We start from the raw sequence: 16951 nt of genomic DNA on the forward strand, positions 1-16951 counted from the left end.
CCTGTCCCTCAGCGGCAGCACTGGCCTGTTCAGTGCGGCCTGAGGCAGGACCGAGAAGAGGGGCCAGCAAGGCCAACTGTCTTGCCCACGTGCTTCTGGCTGTGACTGACGTGACTGCTGGGTCATTTCTGCTCGGGAACAGGGACGTTAGTCTCTGAGGTTTGTGGTTTGGGAATAAGGAAGCTGCTGCGACTTAGGGTTTCCCCAGATGCCTTGCTTTGGTCAGAGCCCACCTAGATTCCCGTGGGCTCAGATCAGCACGGCATCCCTAACCAGATGTTTGTGCAGAGTTCACCTCTTTGCCCATCTTTTCAGCTTGAGGGCCTGATGCCAGAACCCACGGAAGCAGAACCTGGAAGCAGCTGGCGCTGTGCCCTCAACCCTACATCCACACACTCACACCAACCCTGGGACCGGGGCCACAGCCTGGGCTGGGGCGGGGGTTGTGCAGGCAAGGGGGACCTCGCTTGTGGCAGGGAGTGCCCAGAGGCGGGCGGAATGGAGGGCATCATGACCTTAGCGCCACAGCGTGGGGGGCAGAAGGTAGGATGACCCACTTTCAGAGCGGCGTGGCTGTGACAGGTTGCTTCAAGTGGTCGGCCTGCACATACACGTTGGTCTTAAACTTCAAAACTGGGTGTTTAAACATCTGTATCCTGTTTTCATTAGCTTGTAAGCCATGGTGATGGGGACCTGCCTAGTTTTCTGAGCCAGCAAGTGTGCCCAGAGGCTAATAAACAGCAGGTGCCTCCAATAAATAGGATTTTAATACTCAATGTAAATGTGTATGCAAATAAATCTGTGAAATGAAAGGTGGGAGCTGACTTCTATATTCAAGTTACACAATTTCTTAGCTGTGTTGAACTGAGAACTGTAGTGTGACTGTGTGTACGATGTATGTCTCACATGTGCATGGTGTATGTACAGTGTGTTTTTGCAGACAGTGTATATGCGTGTGGTGTATGGTAAGGAGTGTGTGTGTGTCTCTGTGTGTATGTTTGTGGTGTGTGTGTGTGTGTGTGTGTGTGTGTGTGTGTGTGTGTGAGGGGAGTCCTCATCAGGTTGGCTGGAGACAAAACCAGCTACGTATTTACAGTGCTTGGTGTAAAACGAAAGTGTGGGGTCTCTCATTCCAAATTACTGGTAATTTCAAGATAGCAACAGCAGAGTATCAAACCAAGCTCAGGCTTTCTGAGTGAGAGCCCCGTGAGACTCCATCGGTCAAATACCCATGAAACCTGCCCTTCTGGCTCCCTTCAACCTTCTTTTGCTGCCATGAAAAGTCCTTGAATCCCCTTTTCTCTGTCCCTGTCCAGCGCCCAGGGAGACCTTGACCTTGGAAGTGTCTGGAGCTCGCAGCCTGGAGAGGAGCTGAAGCAGTTGCCCTGTGCACTGTGGAGCTCATTTGTGCCTTTCCTGACTCTCCTGTTTCAGTCTGGGTGTCACCGGGGCACCCAAATCCATAAGGTGTCTCTCAGCTCTTTGCTCAAAATGATCTCCTGAGCAGCTTCAGGTCCCTCCCGGCCTACCTTGTGTCACGGGGCCCTGCCGTCCACCCGCAGCATGTAAAGTCTTCAAGCTCCTCCCTAGTCCCCACTCTGCTCCCAGAAGTGAGTGGTCAGACAGCAGAAGCAGAACAGAGAAGGAGTCGCAAGGCGTCCGCGTGCATCCCGCCATGGGCTTTGGCTCTCAGTGGGCCCGGTCCTGGGGGAAGAAGTGGCAGAGGGGAGCTGGGGAGCTGGGGAGCTAGGCCAGTCGGGTTGGCAGAGTTCACAGCTTGGAAATCTCAATGAGGGGGTGTGGAGGGTGGGGTCTGCCTCAGTCCTTCCTGTTTACTGTCCTCGTTTGCCTCCTCTCGGGTAAGTGCCGTGCGCCTGCTTCAGAACACCCTCTGCTAATGGTACAAGAGGGTGCCCCGCCCCAATACCTCTACTTGTCAATAATTAGCCATGATTTCTGAGGTTCCGGCAGGAGGCACCCGGCCTGACCCAGCTGGTTTAGCTCATCAGTGTACCAATAGCCTAGTGATTCTGAGGTGTGTGGTTCTGGGGTGTCCCGAGTGTGGGCATCTCCAAGGGTTAAGGGAGCGTGAGCACTCACTTCACCATGTTCCTTCTCCTAGCCAGAGCCTGGCCCCTAAACTCAAGCCCTTCCAGCTCTCAGATGGGATCCCAGATGGGACTGTGTGAACAGGCAGCCTGGAGGGCCTCCCAGAGTAGGGCCACCTGCTTCAAGGTAAAGGACCCAGAAGTGTAGAGGTTGTGGGGGAACGTGGAACAAGGTGGGCTAGAGAGGGGATTTGGGACGAGTGGAAATTGCTATAAACTTGTTAATGGGTTTTGCCTGCCCCAGAGACCGACAGAGTGACCACGGTCCCCAAGTAGGAGTATAAAACTAATCTGGCTTCCGGGGGTGGGAGGGAGTCCTGATTTAGAATTTGCCAATTCTGTGGTATAAATACTTCCACAAAGTCCAATTTCAAGCTACCAATGGGCTTAACAACCGGCTCACAAGTTTCTTGAATATTTAAAAAACCAGCTGTTGCTCAGTGCCCATTAGATCACTGCCATCAACAGTACAAGCCCCCAGGGAGTAGCTGTGCACCTTTCTGAGCCCAGCACACCCACTTCCCCGACTTTATTTGCAAAATGCCCGTCTCTGTGCATTGGACAGCCTGGGGCCCGAAGCAAGCCATCCAGCCATTCAAGCCCCTAGTGCTTCAGATCCTAGAGTCGGTGGGCTGGTCTGCCTTGTAGGTTGTCCTGCTGCTCACTGAGGTGATGGATGTGAAACAACTTTGCCAAAACAAACATCAAGCCCAACCAAGTGAAGTGCCACAACCATGTTCCAGCAACCGCCTGTTTCTAGCGCAGAGCAATGGGGAACTCTGACTTCAGTGTCCACACATTTGTTGGAAGAGCCAGTCTGGGGCATCCAGCAATCCTAGTTTGACAGCTGACAAACCATCCTGCCTCTCACCTCTTGGTTACATGCCAGCCTCCTCACACATTCTCACTTCCAGGGGACCAGGTGTGGGGGTGAAGAATGCCACAGAGCCAGGAAGCCACCAGGTCAGGTGGATGGGCCACAGAACAACACCCATCCTAGGGCTGGGAGTCTATCCACAGAAGTCCACCTGCAGAAGGGACTTCCTGGTCCTGCGGGTGATGGGGACATTTCTCCAGGTGTTTTTTTTTTAATGCAATCTTCTTGGAGACCCACCTGCCCTTGACACCTTCCCAGTGACTCTATTTCCCCCTTCTCTGGGCTCCTGGGATGGCACGATGGCCCCACCTTAGCCTGGCAGCTGTCATGAGAGATGTTGACCCAGCTGCCTCTCTGCTGGCTCACTGTGTCAGGTGGAAGGGTCTGAGATGGCAGCGAGGACCGAGGGTCTTTGGGCATGATTGGGGACTTTGAGACCATCAGAGGCAGGACTGGGGCCAGGGTCTTCTGGGATTCGGCCAGTCACTGGGCGATGAATGGTACAGGAAGCCAGTGAGGAGCAGACTATGGGCCAGGAAAAACAGCCCAGAGCCGCACATGTGCCTTTGGTTCTTGCTCCTCTCCTGTCTTAATCCCTCCTGTTTGGTGACAGCTCACGCAGGCCTGGAGCCCAGCAGAGAGCACCTGCTGACCCCAGAGTAGGTTTCTGTGGGGGCTGGAGACAGTGACATGTGTGAGCCTCACTCCCTGGTTCATCAAAGGAGACAGACTGGTGAACAAATCTGCACAGCTCACTCAACACACACTCAGAGGGGAGGGGCACATGTTGGAGAGCCAGGGGAAAGGGCTCGATGGAGGGGGGACACTTGAATGGGGTTGGAAGAGCCAGTCTGGGGCATCCAGCAATCCTAGTTTGACAGCTGACAAACCATCCTGCCTCTCACCTCTCGGTTACATGCCAGCCTCCTCACACATTCTCACTTCCAGGGGACCAGGTGTGGGGGTAAAGAATGCCACAGAGCCAGGAAGCCACCAGGTCAGGTGGATGGGCCACAGAACAACACCCATACTAGGGCTGGGAGTCTATCCACAGAAGTCCACCTGCAGAAGGGACTTCCTGGTCCTGCGGGTGATGGGGACATTTCTCCAGTGAGACCCCCAACAGCTTCAACCTCTCTGCACGGATCCAAATCAGGCTCCAGCTCTAAGACTCACAGATCTGCCTTCTGGGTATCCATGAGGGGGGGCCCAGGGTGGCCCTGCATTCCGCCCCCCAACAGCAGGAAGTCACACAGCCAGCCTCCTCCAGCCAAAGCCTTCCAGAATCTTACCCCCAGCTTCACCAACACAGCAGACATTTCCCCCTCAGAACAAAAGGGAGTGAAACTCTCTGGCTGCCCCCTTTATAAATGATCAGGTGTGTGTGCATGAGCGGTGCGGTGGGTACAGTCCTGGAAGAGGGGCTCTTGGTAGGCTCCTGGGAGGTGAGCGGGGCCAGCAGGGGAGGCCACAACACATGTGGAGCACCCAGAGCTGGAGCTGGAACCTGGTCCCGGATCCCAGATCCCAGCGTCCAGCGTCCACTCCCAGAAGTTCAAGAGCCACACCAGCCCACTTTCAGGGCCTTAAAAAGGGCATAAGGGCTGAGGCCTAGCCCAGAAAAGTGCTGACTCTGAATTATTTGTGACCAGTGACAAAAAATTACTGTAGCAATTGTGTTCATGGAAAATGCTTGTGTGTGTGTGTGTGTGTGTGTGTGTGTGTGTCCTGTCATTTAAAAACGATTTCTGTGCATTCTTGACTCTGAGACTCTTCTTTCTTTCTCTCTCTCTCTCTGTCTCTCTCTCTCTCTCAATTTCTAGGATTCCACACTTCCACACTTGGTTCAGAAAGTGTGAGAAGCACCTACTCCATGCCTCACACATAATAGGAGCACAATATAAGCTCCTTTCCTTTAACAACTCAAAGCGGTCATTTGGGGCTGAGAGCAAAAGGCTTCCCCAGTCCAGGCTGGTCCCTGCCTCCCCCTTCCTTCTCCAGCTGACGACAAACACCTAGATATCATAAGCCTTCCATGTCCTCATCTGTTATTCTGAGACAGGCTGGGGAGGGTACCTGAAAATGCCCCCTCTGACTGGGGCTGGCCTTTTTTGCAATGTGGGCTGGCCTGTGCCAGTCGTGTGGATGGATGCAGAAGGGTGAGGCACTGAACCTGCTCGTTGGGCAAGATGCTGGCAGGAGGGCGGGACAAGCAGGGGCGGAGCATCCAGAACAAAGGAGAATGGGGAGCCCTGGGGGCCCAGGCTAGGCATCAAAAAGGCTCTGCAGAGTGAGCAGGCCACAGCAGCTGCCCGCCACTGCGCCCAGCAGTCTGTCAGACAACGCTTGCCGGTCCCTTCTGCCTGCCCCAGGCTGGGCACCTAAACAACACCCTGCTTCGAGAGGCCTTGTTCTCCAGCGTGATTGCGCGGGCACTGCTCTGTGGCTTTTTCTGTTTGGCGTGGGTGGCTGCCGCAGTTCCAGAGGACAGCAGAGGCATGGCTGGGAGCGGAGCCAGGAGCCAGAAGCGTACCTTCACCCCAGAGCCTTTTGATGGAGCCAGTGTAGCTCCCCGCCTCTGGCTGCATCGCCTTGAGGTCATCAACGACCTCAACCATTGGGACGAGGGCACCCAGCTAAGGTTCCTGAAAGAGTCCCTCAGAGGAGACGCCCTGGAGGTCTACAACGCACTCAATGCCAAGGACCAGGGCAGCTACGGAGCTGTGAAAGACGCCCTGCTGAAGGCCTTCGGGGGGCCAGGGGCGGCCCACAGCCACAAGCCCAAGGAGATTGTCTTTGCCAACAGCATGGGTAAGGGCTACTACCTCAAGGGAAAGATTGGCAAAGTGCCCGTGAGGTTCCTGGTGGACTCGGGGGCCCAGGTCTCCGTGGTCCACCCGAGCCTGTGGGAGGAGGTCACTGATGGCGACTTGGACACCCTGCGGCCCTTTGAGAATGTGGTAAAAGTGGCCAATGGGGCAGAAATGAAGATCCTGGGCATCTGGGATACGGTGGTGTCGCTGGGCAAGCTGAAGCTCAAGGCCGAGTTCCTGGTGGCCAATGCCAGCGCGGAGGAAGCCATCATTGGGACCGACGTGCTGCAGGACCACAACGCCGTCCTGGACTTCGAGCATCGCACCTGCACCCTGAAAGGGAAGAAGTTCCGCCTTCTGCCTGTCGGAGGGTCCCTGGAAGATGAGTTCGACCTGGAGCTCATAGAGGAGGAGCCCTCGGAGGAGGGGCGGCAGCTCTCCGAGTGAAAAACCCCCATTTCCTTACCCCCCAAACACTGGTGGGAGACCCACCACAGTGGAGGGCAAGGGCAGGTCCTCAGGGGGGCACTGGGCTTGCCCCCTCCTTCCCTCTTCCTCCTCCCTCGGCAGGGGTCTTAATCTGCTCCTGGTGGGGGAGGCTTCCATTTGAAAAGGCACAGGTGAGGGAGAGCAGGCTGGCTTTCTGAGAGGGAGAGAGGGTCCTCATGGTTGTCAAGCTGCCGTCGCTGGCAAAGCCTCTAAGGCTGGAAGAAGGTTCCAAGACGGCTAAAATGATTGTCTTTGAGAGACGACTAGAGGAACCCTTTGATCCCCTGAGACATGGCTCAGTCACCTTCAGGTCTGTGTGGCCTGAATCAGCTGGGCTGGGTGCCAGCTGTAGGGTCCTCATGAGCCAGACCCAGCTCTCTTGGCTGAGGGTCACAGCTGCTCAGGGATTCTTCCATAGGTTCTTCCCACCTGCACGATGTATATTTCCTTCTGTCATTTGCTTTGAAACCCACGGAGCCTTGTGCCAATAATTCATTACTTCCAAAACCAATAAAGATTGAGTCATGGCAAAACCATGTAGTGTGTTGATTGGTGATGAATGGGATGGACGTGAGAGGGTGGGGAAAACAGGGAGTAAATGTCAAAGAGAAGGAAGATGCCGGTATGTACTGAGCCCCTAGCCTGGGTGTAGGAGGATGTGTACAATGACTATATATAGCTTGGACTTAATGACAGCCTCAATGTAAAATATTTTGACTTATTTCCTCCATAATTCCTGCCATTATTTCTGATTTAATCATAATTTCACTAGTCATTTCAAACTGGAATATCTTAGCATCCAAATTGCCCCTTGTACCCAAAAGTGACCCTGAAGTTATTTGTGAGATGTCTTAGTGGGGGATTGGAAAATTATGGTTATTGTAAACAAATGGGAAAGTATCTACTTGGCAAAAAGGTTCTTATAGCTTCCTGGGAGCCAGGGCTTGGAGGCGGAAAGCCAGGTCAGGGGACAAGTGTTGACCTGCCCTGGGCCAGCCCAAGGGAGTTCTGGAGGACAGAGGAGGTGGTGGCCGCAGGGAAGGTGGCGGCTCTGGTGGTGAGAGGACAGCTTCTTCCTGGAGGGACTTGGAGTGAGCCTGACACTACAGGAGTGGGATGGAGTCAGGAGACATTCCCAGATTTGGGAATGGGGTGCCCATCTCTTTCAGGATCCACCACACATTTGCTTCCAAGTGCCTGCCTCTCTCTGGGACTCAGCAGGACCAGGAATCTGAAAACCCCCAGCCTAAAGGGAGACTGAGGGGGCAAAGCTTCAAGAGCTTTCGTTGGGAGGTGGGAAGGGCCATCTTCCCTTCATGAGTGTGGAATGAGCCTTTCCTGGAGGTTTCTACCTGGACATCCCTGAGAGAGAAACAAACAACCTGCCCGGGAGCCAGAGGGAGGCATGAGGCTTCTTCCTAAGAAGCCTCTGGGACTTGCCCCGAATCTCTCAGAGCTGATCTGAGCCGAGAACTGCTGCTCCTCCTGCAAAGTCCAGCTGTCATTCCCCCCGGGAACTGAGACACCTGTTCTGCCCCTTGGCCTCCTAATTACTGAAGCCCCAGCCCTGGGCAGCCAAACATCTTCACAGGCATTAGCTCATCAAGCCTCAGGAAACTTTGGGTGATGGGAGGAAGTCTTTTCCCAGTAAAGTGTGGCCTGGAGAAGCAGTGGGCCCAGCAAGATGCCTCGAAGTGGAGGTAGGAGAACCAGGGAAAGAGGTGGTCTCCTCAAGTCCCCCGAGTCCTGCATCCCTCTTCTCAAATTTAGTTTTCAACCCCTAACAAAAGCTGCTTCTTTCCTAGGTCAAAGCCTCCCCTGAGGGGAAAACCCAGGTGGCACCTCCCTGTGACCTATTTCCTCTAGGTCCTTCAGCACATAGGCCCAAGCTGGGCTGAAGCAGGGAGGGTGAGAAGTGGGTGGGTGGGGAGACGGGCAGGGGCATGGGGGAATTGCTGGGGCAGCACCCAGGTTGTCCCCTCCCTGGCCTTCTCTAAGCTTGGCCAGCTGGTGAACAAGAATGGGTGACCAGCGTCTCAGCTGCGGAGTTCTTTCCTCTGTGTTCTGAGGGAGGAGAGCCTCTCTGAGCCACCAGGCTCTGGGCCAGCTCTCTCTCCTGGAGGAAAGTGAGCACCAAGGGTAGGCCCCGTGAGAGGAGGGGCCTGTGACATTTGCAGTACAGGCCCCCATGGAGGAAGGAACTAGGCCGTGGTTCTTACCTGGAGCACCTTAAATCTTACTTTACGTCTCACTGACCCAAGTGAGACTTATGATAGGTACTAGTGTGCAAACGTGTGAAGGTGAAACCGGGGCTGCAGGGTGGTGCACGCTGCTCTCCTGGGAGCCCCATATCAAGGGGGTGCCCTGGAGAGCAGCCAGGGAGTGGGCTGGCCCACCGCAGAGGGCTTGATGCCTGGGGAGGAGCTTGTGCTTGACTTGCATGCAAGTGTTTGAACAGCGGAGGACCTGAATGGTTAGTCTGGCTTCTAGGTGTAGGGTGCAGTAAAGCAGCACAAAACATCCAGCTTGGAAGCCACGGCTTAGGGTTGAATTTCAGATGATGGAAAGGAGACAGGTAGGCATCCATGTAAAGGTCTAATCCTGGATGTACATTGGAATCACCTGGGAAGATCAATTAAAGCTGGTTCTTCCGGTGGTCCTAACGAGCAGCCAGGCTGAGAACCCCTGGTGTAAATCCCAGCTGTACCTACCCCTTTGTGACTTCAAAGGTGATCCCCAGACTAGCAGAAAGGCAGCGTGAGCACCAGCTGGGAGCAGTAGTACAGAATCTCATTCCCACCCGGACTGGTACTAGGACCTGCAGGTGATTCTTATGCACACGAATGTTTGAAAAACCCTGGCCTAGAGCATTCTGATGGCTCTAATTAAGGGGCTACTCATGGCTCCCTCGAGACCCCTCTTCTCTAATAATGGCACTACACAGTGAGGGCCTACCAATTCCCCTGACAGTGCTAGATAATTTCTCATGCATTTATCCAGCAAACATTTATTTTTAAACTTTTGTTTTGAAATTATTTCAGACTTACAGAAAAGTTGCAAGAATAGTGCAAAAAATTTCCATATGCTTTGCCTAGTTTCCCCAAATATTAACATTTTACCAATTCATGTTATCATTTAATCCCACTCATTCTCTTTCTCTGTATCTATATGTATATGAACTATTTGAAAATTGCAAATATAATATAAACTTACTCCTCAATACTTTAGTGTTTATTTCCTAAAAAACAAGGAATTCTCTTATGTAAGCAAGCATATTACAATGATCAAAACCAGGAAATTAACATTAGAATACTATTATTATTATCTAGTCTGCAGACCTTATTACATTTTTCCAATTATCCCATTAATGACATTTATAGCAAAAGAAAACAATTGTCTTCTGGTCCAGGATCCAATCCAGCTACACATTGCCTTTAGTTATGTCTCTTTCGTCTCCTTTGATCTGAACAAATCCTCAGTCTGTCTTTGTCTTTCATGACCTTGACATTTATGAAGAGACCTAGCCACTGATTGTATAGAATGTGAATCCACATTTGGGTAACTCTGCTGTTTCCTCATGATCGGACTCAGGTTATGCATTTTGGGCAGGAATGTCCAGAAATGTTGTGTTCTCAATGCATCGTATGAGGAAGCCAGGAGGCCTGTGTGTCCATCACTGGTGAGTTTTCGTCAGTTGGTCTGCCAGGCATCTCCACTGTAAACTATTTTTCCCTGTGTAATTAATGAGTGTCTTCTGGGTTGATACTATAAAAAATATAGTCTATATTCCATATGGTATATAAATAACCTGTTTCTCATCAGATTGTCACCCACTAGATTCTTGCCTGCAAAGGTGATCTAATCCTACCTCTCTATGTGTATTAGCCGGTGCTCAACTCTAAAGAAATATCCCTTCCTGTTTATTTCTTTATTATTTACTTATATCATTGTAGACTCAGACTCTTACTTTATTCAACCAGTTATATACTTTGATGCTTAAATTGTTTTAGATTTGGCCTCAGGAGCCTCTTCAAACTGGCTCCTGTCTTCTTAGGATAGGTCTCCATTATAATCTGAGCCCTTCCTTATTTTCTGTCACAAGATGTTCCAGGATCATCTCATATCTTCCTTGCACCAGCCCTAGAATCAGTCATTTCTCCAAGGAGCCCTGGTTCCTTCTAGTGGAGTCTGGTACGCAGGACCCAGCAGCTGGGTGTTAGACGTGCTCATTGTGACCGGGGGGGGGGGGGTCATGACTTCTAGGTCCTCTCAGTGATCAGAGCTAAGACAAAAACATACAATACATCTGTATATATTTTTATATCCATTGCTCTCTATATTAAATTTTTGAGTTCACACTGATCCCTCCAATTCCAACCCAGCATCCTAGGGTTTATTCTAACCTTCCCCCTTTCCATATTCGTAACTTTTTTTCAACAATGAGAAACCTGTCTCCAGGATACTCATTTACTCAATCCTAGAATACCCAGAAAGTAATTTCAGAATTGCTAACCCATATACATATGAAAAACAAACCTAGAAGCAACCAGTTATTAATCACCTACTCAGTGCCAAGCATGGGTGGTTCTTGACAACAAATAAGAAAGACAAATTATGACATCAGACTGTAGTCATCTTAAGAAGAGCTCAGGCTTTCTGTGCCAGTTTGAAGGTATTACTTTATCTTGAGGACATAATGTGTCCCTCAGGAGGGCAGCTGGAGTCAGAGACCGAAGGGCACAGTCCTCTCATGGTGAGGACTGGCCACGAGGGAGTGGCCACCTCCGTGCCCCAGAGAGGTGACCTGGCCTGCCCACCTGGTCCTCAGCCACTGAAGACACACTGAGGCAGCTGTCAGAACTGACACTATCACACATTCCATTCCCATTAGTCACTGTCCTATCCAGAATCCCCTGTTGCCAAGCAACCCCGGGTAATAAATGCGGCTTCCCTGTCTGGGCTGCAAGAAGGGCAAATTCTGGTCAGGCCACTCTGACAGAACTCTACCCCGTGGAGTTCCTCATTGTGGGGTCATAAATTGGTTCTCCAGTTCTGACTGCTCAGATGTTGTGAGCCAGCCTTGCGCAAGCCTGGACTGGGGTGAATTCTCCAAGGCCCACATTGCCTGTGGGACTTGCCTGGGGCCAGCCTGGCCCTGCTGTGCATCTCTGAGCTCCTGTTAGAGTATTTTCCTGCTTGTGAAGTGGGCCCTGCCCTCTAGGGATTTACAGTCAGAAGAGGGAGGCAGCCAGGCCTGGGGCTGTGTCCTCTCCCATCTGTACAAGGGCACAGGGAAGGTCATGTGGTGGGTCAGTAAGGGCTCCGCAGAGAGTTTTAAGCTGACCCTTGACAGACAAGTGGCCATTTCCCAAAAGAGGTGGGAGAGAGGGAGGAAAGGGGTGGGGGGTTGGGAGACAGAGGGCCAGGTGTGGAGGATTCTGTATGATCTTTGAGGACACTCCAGAAGGCTAGGAATAGCTGATGCTGCATTTCTTCAGCTCTAATATGCACTCAATTAAAACGTACATTACACATTTAATATTATTTTTTGCAGAAAGAAAAACCCTGTAATATAAATGTATGTACCAATGGTATATCCTGATTTAAGAAGCAGTAAAACGTGTGTGTGGGGTTGGTAGTGGATGTGGGTCCTAAAGTAGAGAAAATACCTGACTTCAGCTCAGTTACCAAGTCAGATCCATGTAGCTGCCTGGGGGGTGGTGCTGTGAAGGATTCAGGGACTGTGTTCAGACACAGCCAGAAAGATGCCCTGATTGATTAGTGATGTCTGCCCTGGGAGCAAGTGTGGAGAGTGAGCGCCTGCTGTGTGTAACCAGGGCCTTCATCCTTAAGTAATAAGGAGCCTGGAAGGGTTATAGGCAGGGAAGTGACATGGTGACATCTGCATTTTTAATACGTCTGAGCCTCAGTTCACAAACTCAAAGAGGTGTGAGAAATGTCATTTTAAAATATTTTTTCTGAAATTAAAGCTAATTATGTCCAACTCTGAGTCCGCATTCAGCCAGCCTGTTGAGACAGTCACTCTGTCACTTTGGAGGCACTCCCTGTTCTGGATTAGAGAAAGGTCCCAGAATCACATGCAGCATTGAAGCACTGCGGGGAGAAGGGATGTGAGTCATGGATGCCCAGGGCACTGTTACATGGGGACACCCATGTCCCTGTCCACAGGATCCCTTTAGGCCACACGGCTGTACTACGTTTGGTGTGGGAAGCATTAGAAGACTGGATGTCAGGTCCTGCTTTCCTAGGGACACCAGGAAGCCCCTCCCTGTAATATCTTGCCAGTTCCTCAGGGTGAGGCCACTGGGTGATATGTGGGTGCCTGTTCCCCGCAGGACTGACTACCATCCATCCCATCCAGCAGATCTGTCCTCCTCGTCTCCGCTTACGCATTCCAAGGCCACCCCACACCTCCCTGTCCAGGTCACTCGAACAGATTCTCATCCATGGGGCGAGGAGGTACAAAAGACGGGGAAGAAAGGTGTCGTGTTTTATAGGCGATACTGGCTTTTGGCCCGGTAACATAAGATAGCCCTAAAAGGCCAGACTACTTACTGAGATGGAAGAACTGGGAGCAAAAGCACACATTAGTATTGCCCTGTCCCACAGTCCAGGGACAGGGAACAGGGAATCAGACTGGATGGAGGGAGGTTGTCTGGTGGGGATTCTGCACTGGTCCAGGTGCAGGCTGAAGCAGCTCCATGGGGAAGAGGGACTGACTCCCGAGGTAACGGGAAGGGGAACCAACAGGGCCTGGGGTATTAGTTATGGGATGTGGGAGCCTAGTCTAAAAGGCAGTGGTTCTCACTGGCGGCAGCTTTGCCTTCCGGGCACATTTGGTGATGTCTGGAGAGATTCGTGGCTGTTACACTTGTCGGGGGCGCAGTGCTACTGGCATCTACTGCTGACCCTCCCACAATGCACAGGATGCCCCCCCAAAACAGAATTCTCCAGCCCCAAATGGCAATTGTGCTGAGGCTGAGAACTTGGCCTGAGGTGACTCACAGGCTGCTGATTTGGCAATTTCTTTTTAAGTCTCACAAACCCCTGCAATGTTGGTTTTATCTCCATTTAACAGATGAGGAAACTGAAACTGGGGGCAGGTTTGTCTGCCCAACGGTCAATTGCTCAAAAGTTCAACGCTGAACTGAGGTTGGAGTTTAAGCTGGCCTGACTTAGACTGTTCACTTTAGTCCGCTGGAGCAGTCTGGACAAAGATTTGATCAAAATGAATTTAGGTTATTTTCATCTATTATAAACAGAGTAAGGCAAGACAAAGTAAGTGGAAGTGAATTTGAACGGTTGAAGTGTCCAACAAATAGGTCTTTGTTAACTAAGTTGTGTAAAGTATTTGCAAAGCTCGTGAACGTGGAAACATTCGTTGTTGTTGTTGTTTTTGTAATCAATTTAAAATTAAAAATTCATAAAAATCACCAAACAAGTAGAGGAGACATAATTGGCTGAAAATAAACTGGGAGAAACTACCCCCCACCAAAAACAAAACAAAACAAAACAAAAACAACTTCCACAAAATTCCAGATCCTTTTCTTTGATTGTTACTTATTATTGCTTGGTTAAGTTTTTAATCATTTAAATTCCTTTTAGTATTTTTTCATTTTGTTTTTTTCTACAGAAGCAATGAATGCTCATAGGAAAATCAGAAAATGACGTCAATCCAAAAATATATAAAGAAATTTCATGAAGAACCTTGTACCCACTCACCCTCCTTAGGTCACACATGTCATATTTTTCCAGACTTTTCTTTTTAGACATTCATATGGATGTATTTTCCTTCCTTCTTTCTTTCTTTCTCTTTCTCTCATTCTCATTATTTCTTTCTTCCTTTTTAGCAAACATAGGATTATATAGTACTTTGTTTTATAAACACCCATACTTGATTGAACCAATCCCCTATTTTTGGACATTCAGATTGTTCCCACCATTTGCTTTTAGAAACCTCACAGCACAGTAATAAAAAAGGAGTGTTCTGCAGCCACGTATAGCATACACAAATCTCACAGCTGTGTTGAGTGCAAGTAGCCAGACACAGACATGCACCGTGTGGTTCCATTTATATAATATTCTAAAACAGACGTGCAAAACGAAACTACAGTGCGTAGAAACGCAAGCTCAGGAGGCAAAATTATAAAGGCAAGAAGGGGTGTGACTATGGCAGAAGCCAGGCCAGGCAGCTGAGGTGCAATGTCAAGAAGGACATTTGGGGACACCTGGGGGCCAGCAGTGTCTTCATTCTCGACTGGTGTTTATATGGGTGTTTGTGTTATAATACACCAAGTAGCATATTAATGTTTTGTGCACTTTTATCTATATGCATAATATTTCACAATAAATTTTAAGAAATGAACAGAATTAAAATTGTTGGCTGAAATATTAAACTAGAAATTTAAAGCAAAGGGTAAAACTATTCTGAAATTTAATCAAAATACTTGAAAAGACACAAAAAGGATGTAGTTCACCTCCATACTACATCAAAATCCCAATTTTTGAAAAATAATGTAAAGTATGCTTTTAGACCAAATTGTCCTTTGGGCTGAATTGTTTGCCTCCCAACTTGTTCTTATCCAGATTGTTTCCCATCAAATTTCTTTTGTTTATGCTAAAGCCCAGTCATTTTATGTGGCCCTCACCGTGCTGCCTTTGTACATCGGCTGATGGTGATGAAGTTCTTAATTTGCAATAAAAACCTCCCTGCCTGTGTCTCACCATCTGCCCTTGGGGTGTGTGACATTAGAGACTATTGTCAGGCCTCAGTTCTGAGCCTGAAGTTTGTCTCTCATGTATCCACCCACCCCCCCCACCCATCCATCCATCCATGTACATCACTGAGCACCCACTGTATACCAGGCAACGTTCTAGGTGCTGGGACAGAGCCGAAAAGGAGAGTTTAGTCTCTGAGCTGGCAGAGCCCCATTTTTGCATCAGACAGACAAAAAACATGTCATGTGGTGGTAATGAAGTAGGAATATTTCTCTATGAGTCCCCAGATGATGTAGGGGACTTTTGAATGAGTGTCGGGATTCTGTCTCTGAGACTGAAGAATGGAAACATGGACCCAGGAGAGGCAAAGAGTTTTAAAAAGAGGATAGTTTATTGAAGAGTCAGAGCTCCCGAGTGTGGGGGATCCCGAATGGGGGTGCCCTATGACTGAGGCAAAAGCTCCTACTTTTATACCTTCCCTTGCCTATTTGGGGAAAAGGAGCTGTTTGAAGAAGGGAACTGGCGCCTTCTAATGAAATTCGTCTACCAGGTTTGTTCTGCTTGCCCATCCTGAAGGAATTAGCAAAATAACCCACTCTTATCTATCAGATCTGTTCAGTACGTCAGGCCAAAAGGAATTTTATGATTAACCTCAAGGCTTTGTTACATTTTGTCCTGGAGCAAAGGAGTGATTTCGAAACCTGGAGTTTTAGAATATGGCTGTCTTTGTTTATTCCACCAGGGAGCTCCCTGTCTACCTAACGACATGCTAAGTAACCTGTCTCAGTAAGAAGGAATGAATCAGGACAAGGGGGTTAGTAGATAGAAAGCCATGAGGGATGTGCAATGTTATGCAGAGGGAGTTGTGGGGGCCTCGTGGATAAGGTGACATTTGTACAAAGACCCAAGTGAAGTGAGGGAACAAGCCGTGAAGGTGTCAAGGTGTTGGGGAGAGCTTTCCGTGCGGAAGGAGTAACAAGTGCAAAGACCCTGGGTGTTCCAGGAACAGCCCACAGGCCAGAGTGGGTGGGGAGAGTGCGTGAGGGGTAGGTGATTGGACAGGACATCACAGAGGGTGGCCAGGGCCGGATCAGGTGTGGACTCGCCACTGAAGACACTTGGAAGTCCAGCTGAGTGGGATGGAGTTCCACATGATGGCTTTGCATCCAGGGAGCTTGGGACCTGATGTCTGTTTTGAAAAGATCTTGGAGGCTGTGGAGATAGCCTGGGGAGCAGGGAGCAGAGCCGGGAGGAAGCCAAGAGACCAGCTCAGGCCTTGCTAAGGCCTGGTGCTGTCCTGTCTCCTCTGGCAGCCCCTCCTTCCTTCTGGTTTGCCCTTTGGCCTCTTCATGTGACTGAGGGCCTTCACTCTGTGGTGGTCCCTTCACTCTGCAGACCGGGCGCTGAGGCCCCTTTTCCCTTTGACCCGCTGGTGGTAAACAGCACTCACCTCCGAGACTGGCACATTCGTGGCCAAGTACAGGAGCTTGCACTTCTCTCTTAAAATGCATTTTGTCCAAGACACCCTCTCACTTCAGCCCGTCAAACACAGTTTGGGTCCTGATTCTGTCAGGTGACCTGGGTGCCACCGTGCTACCTCGAGGTCACTCCAGATGTGGGGAACGTACCATCCATAACTGACTCCAAATTATTGTATTCAGGTTGAATGAGACAGGCTGGGGACAGGGTTCCATTCACGACATTGGACACCTTTTTGCAGGTCAAACTGCGTCTGCTAATTTAATTGCGGTGGAGCCACGAGTAATTTGTTAATAAAATGAATGTGAAAGTCATTTTCTTTTTAAAAATATGCAACAGTGCAGAGTCCAGGCTACTCCTGTAAAAAAGATTATTGTCATCTATTTGCAATCCAGTGAACTTTTTTAGTTGGGGAGAATAGGTGGTGTTCTTTCCACTTCTGACAG

The 16951-nt window shown here is 50.0% G+C and overlaps 1 protein-coding gene across 1 annotated transcript; it reads left to right on the forward strand.

Annotated features, from left to right (window-relative positions):
* Window positions 1-5246: 5246 nt before the first annotated feature.
* Window positions 5247-6821, forward strand: ASPRV1 (aspartic peptidase retroviral like 1). The gene has a single exon (XM_033124827.1). The coding sequence runs from the start codon at window positions 5484-5486 to the stop codon at window positions 6243-6245; it is 762 nt and encodes a 253-aa protein (XP_032980718.1). The 5' UTR covers window positions 5247-5483; the 3' UTR covers window positions 6246-6821.
* The last annotated feature ends 10130 nt before the right edge of the window (window positions 6822-16951 follow it).

The sequence above is a fragment of the Rhinolophus ferrumequinum genome, chromosome 13, assembly GCF_004115265.2.
Source record: "Rhinolophus ferrumequinum isolate MPI-CBG mRhiFer1 chromosome 13, mRhiFer1_v1.p, whole genome shotgun sequence".
NCBI lineage: Eukaryota > Metazoa > Chordata > Mammalia > Chiroptera > Rhinolophidae > Rhinolophus > Rhinolophus ferrumequinum.

What these genes read in the sequence shown, in the direction of transcription:
- ASPRV1 (XM_033124827.1), top strand. Translation starts at nt 5,484, where the DNA reads ATGGCTGGGAGCGGAGCCAGGAGCCAGAAGCGTACCTTCACCCCAGAG.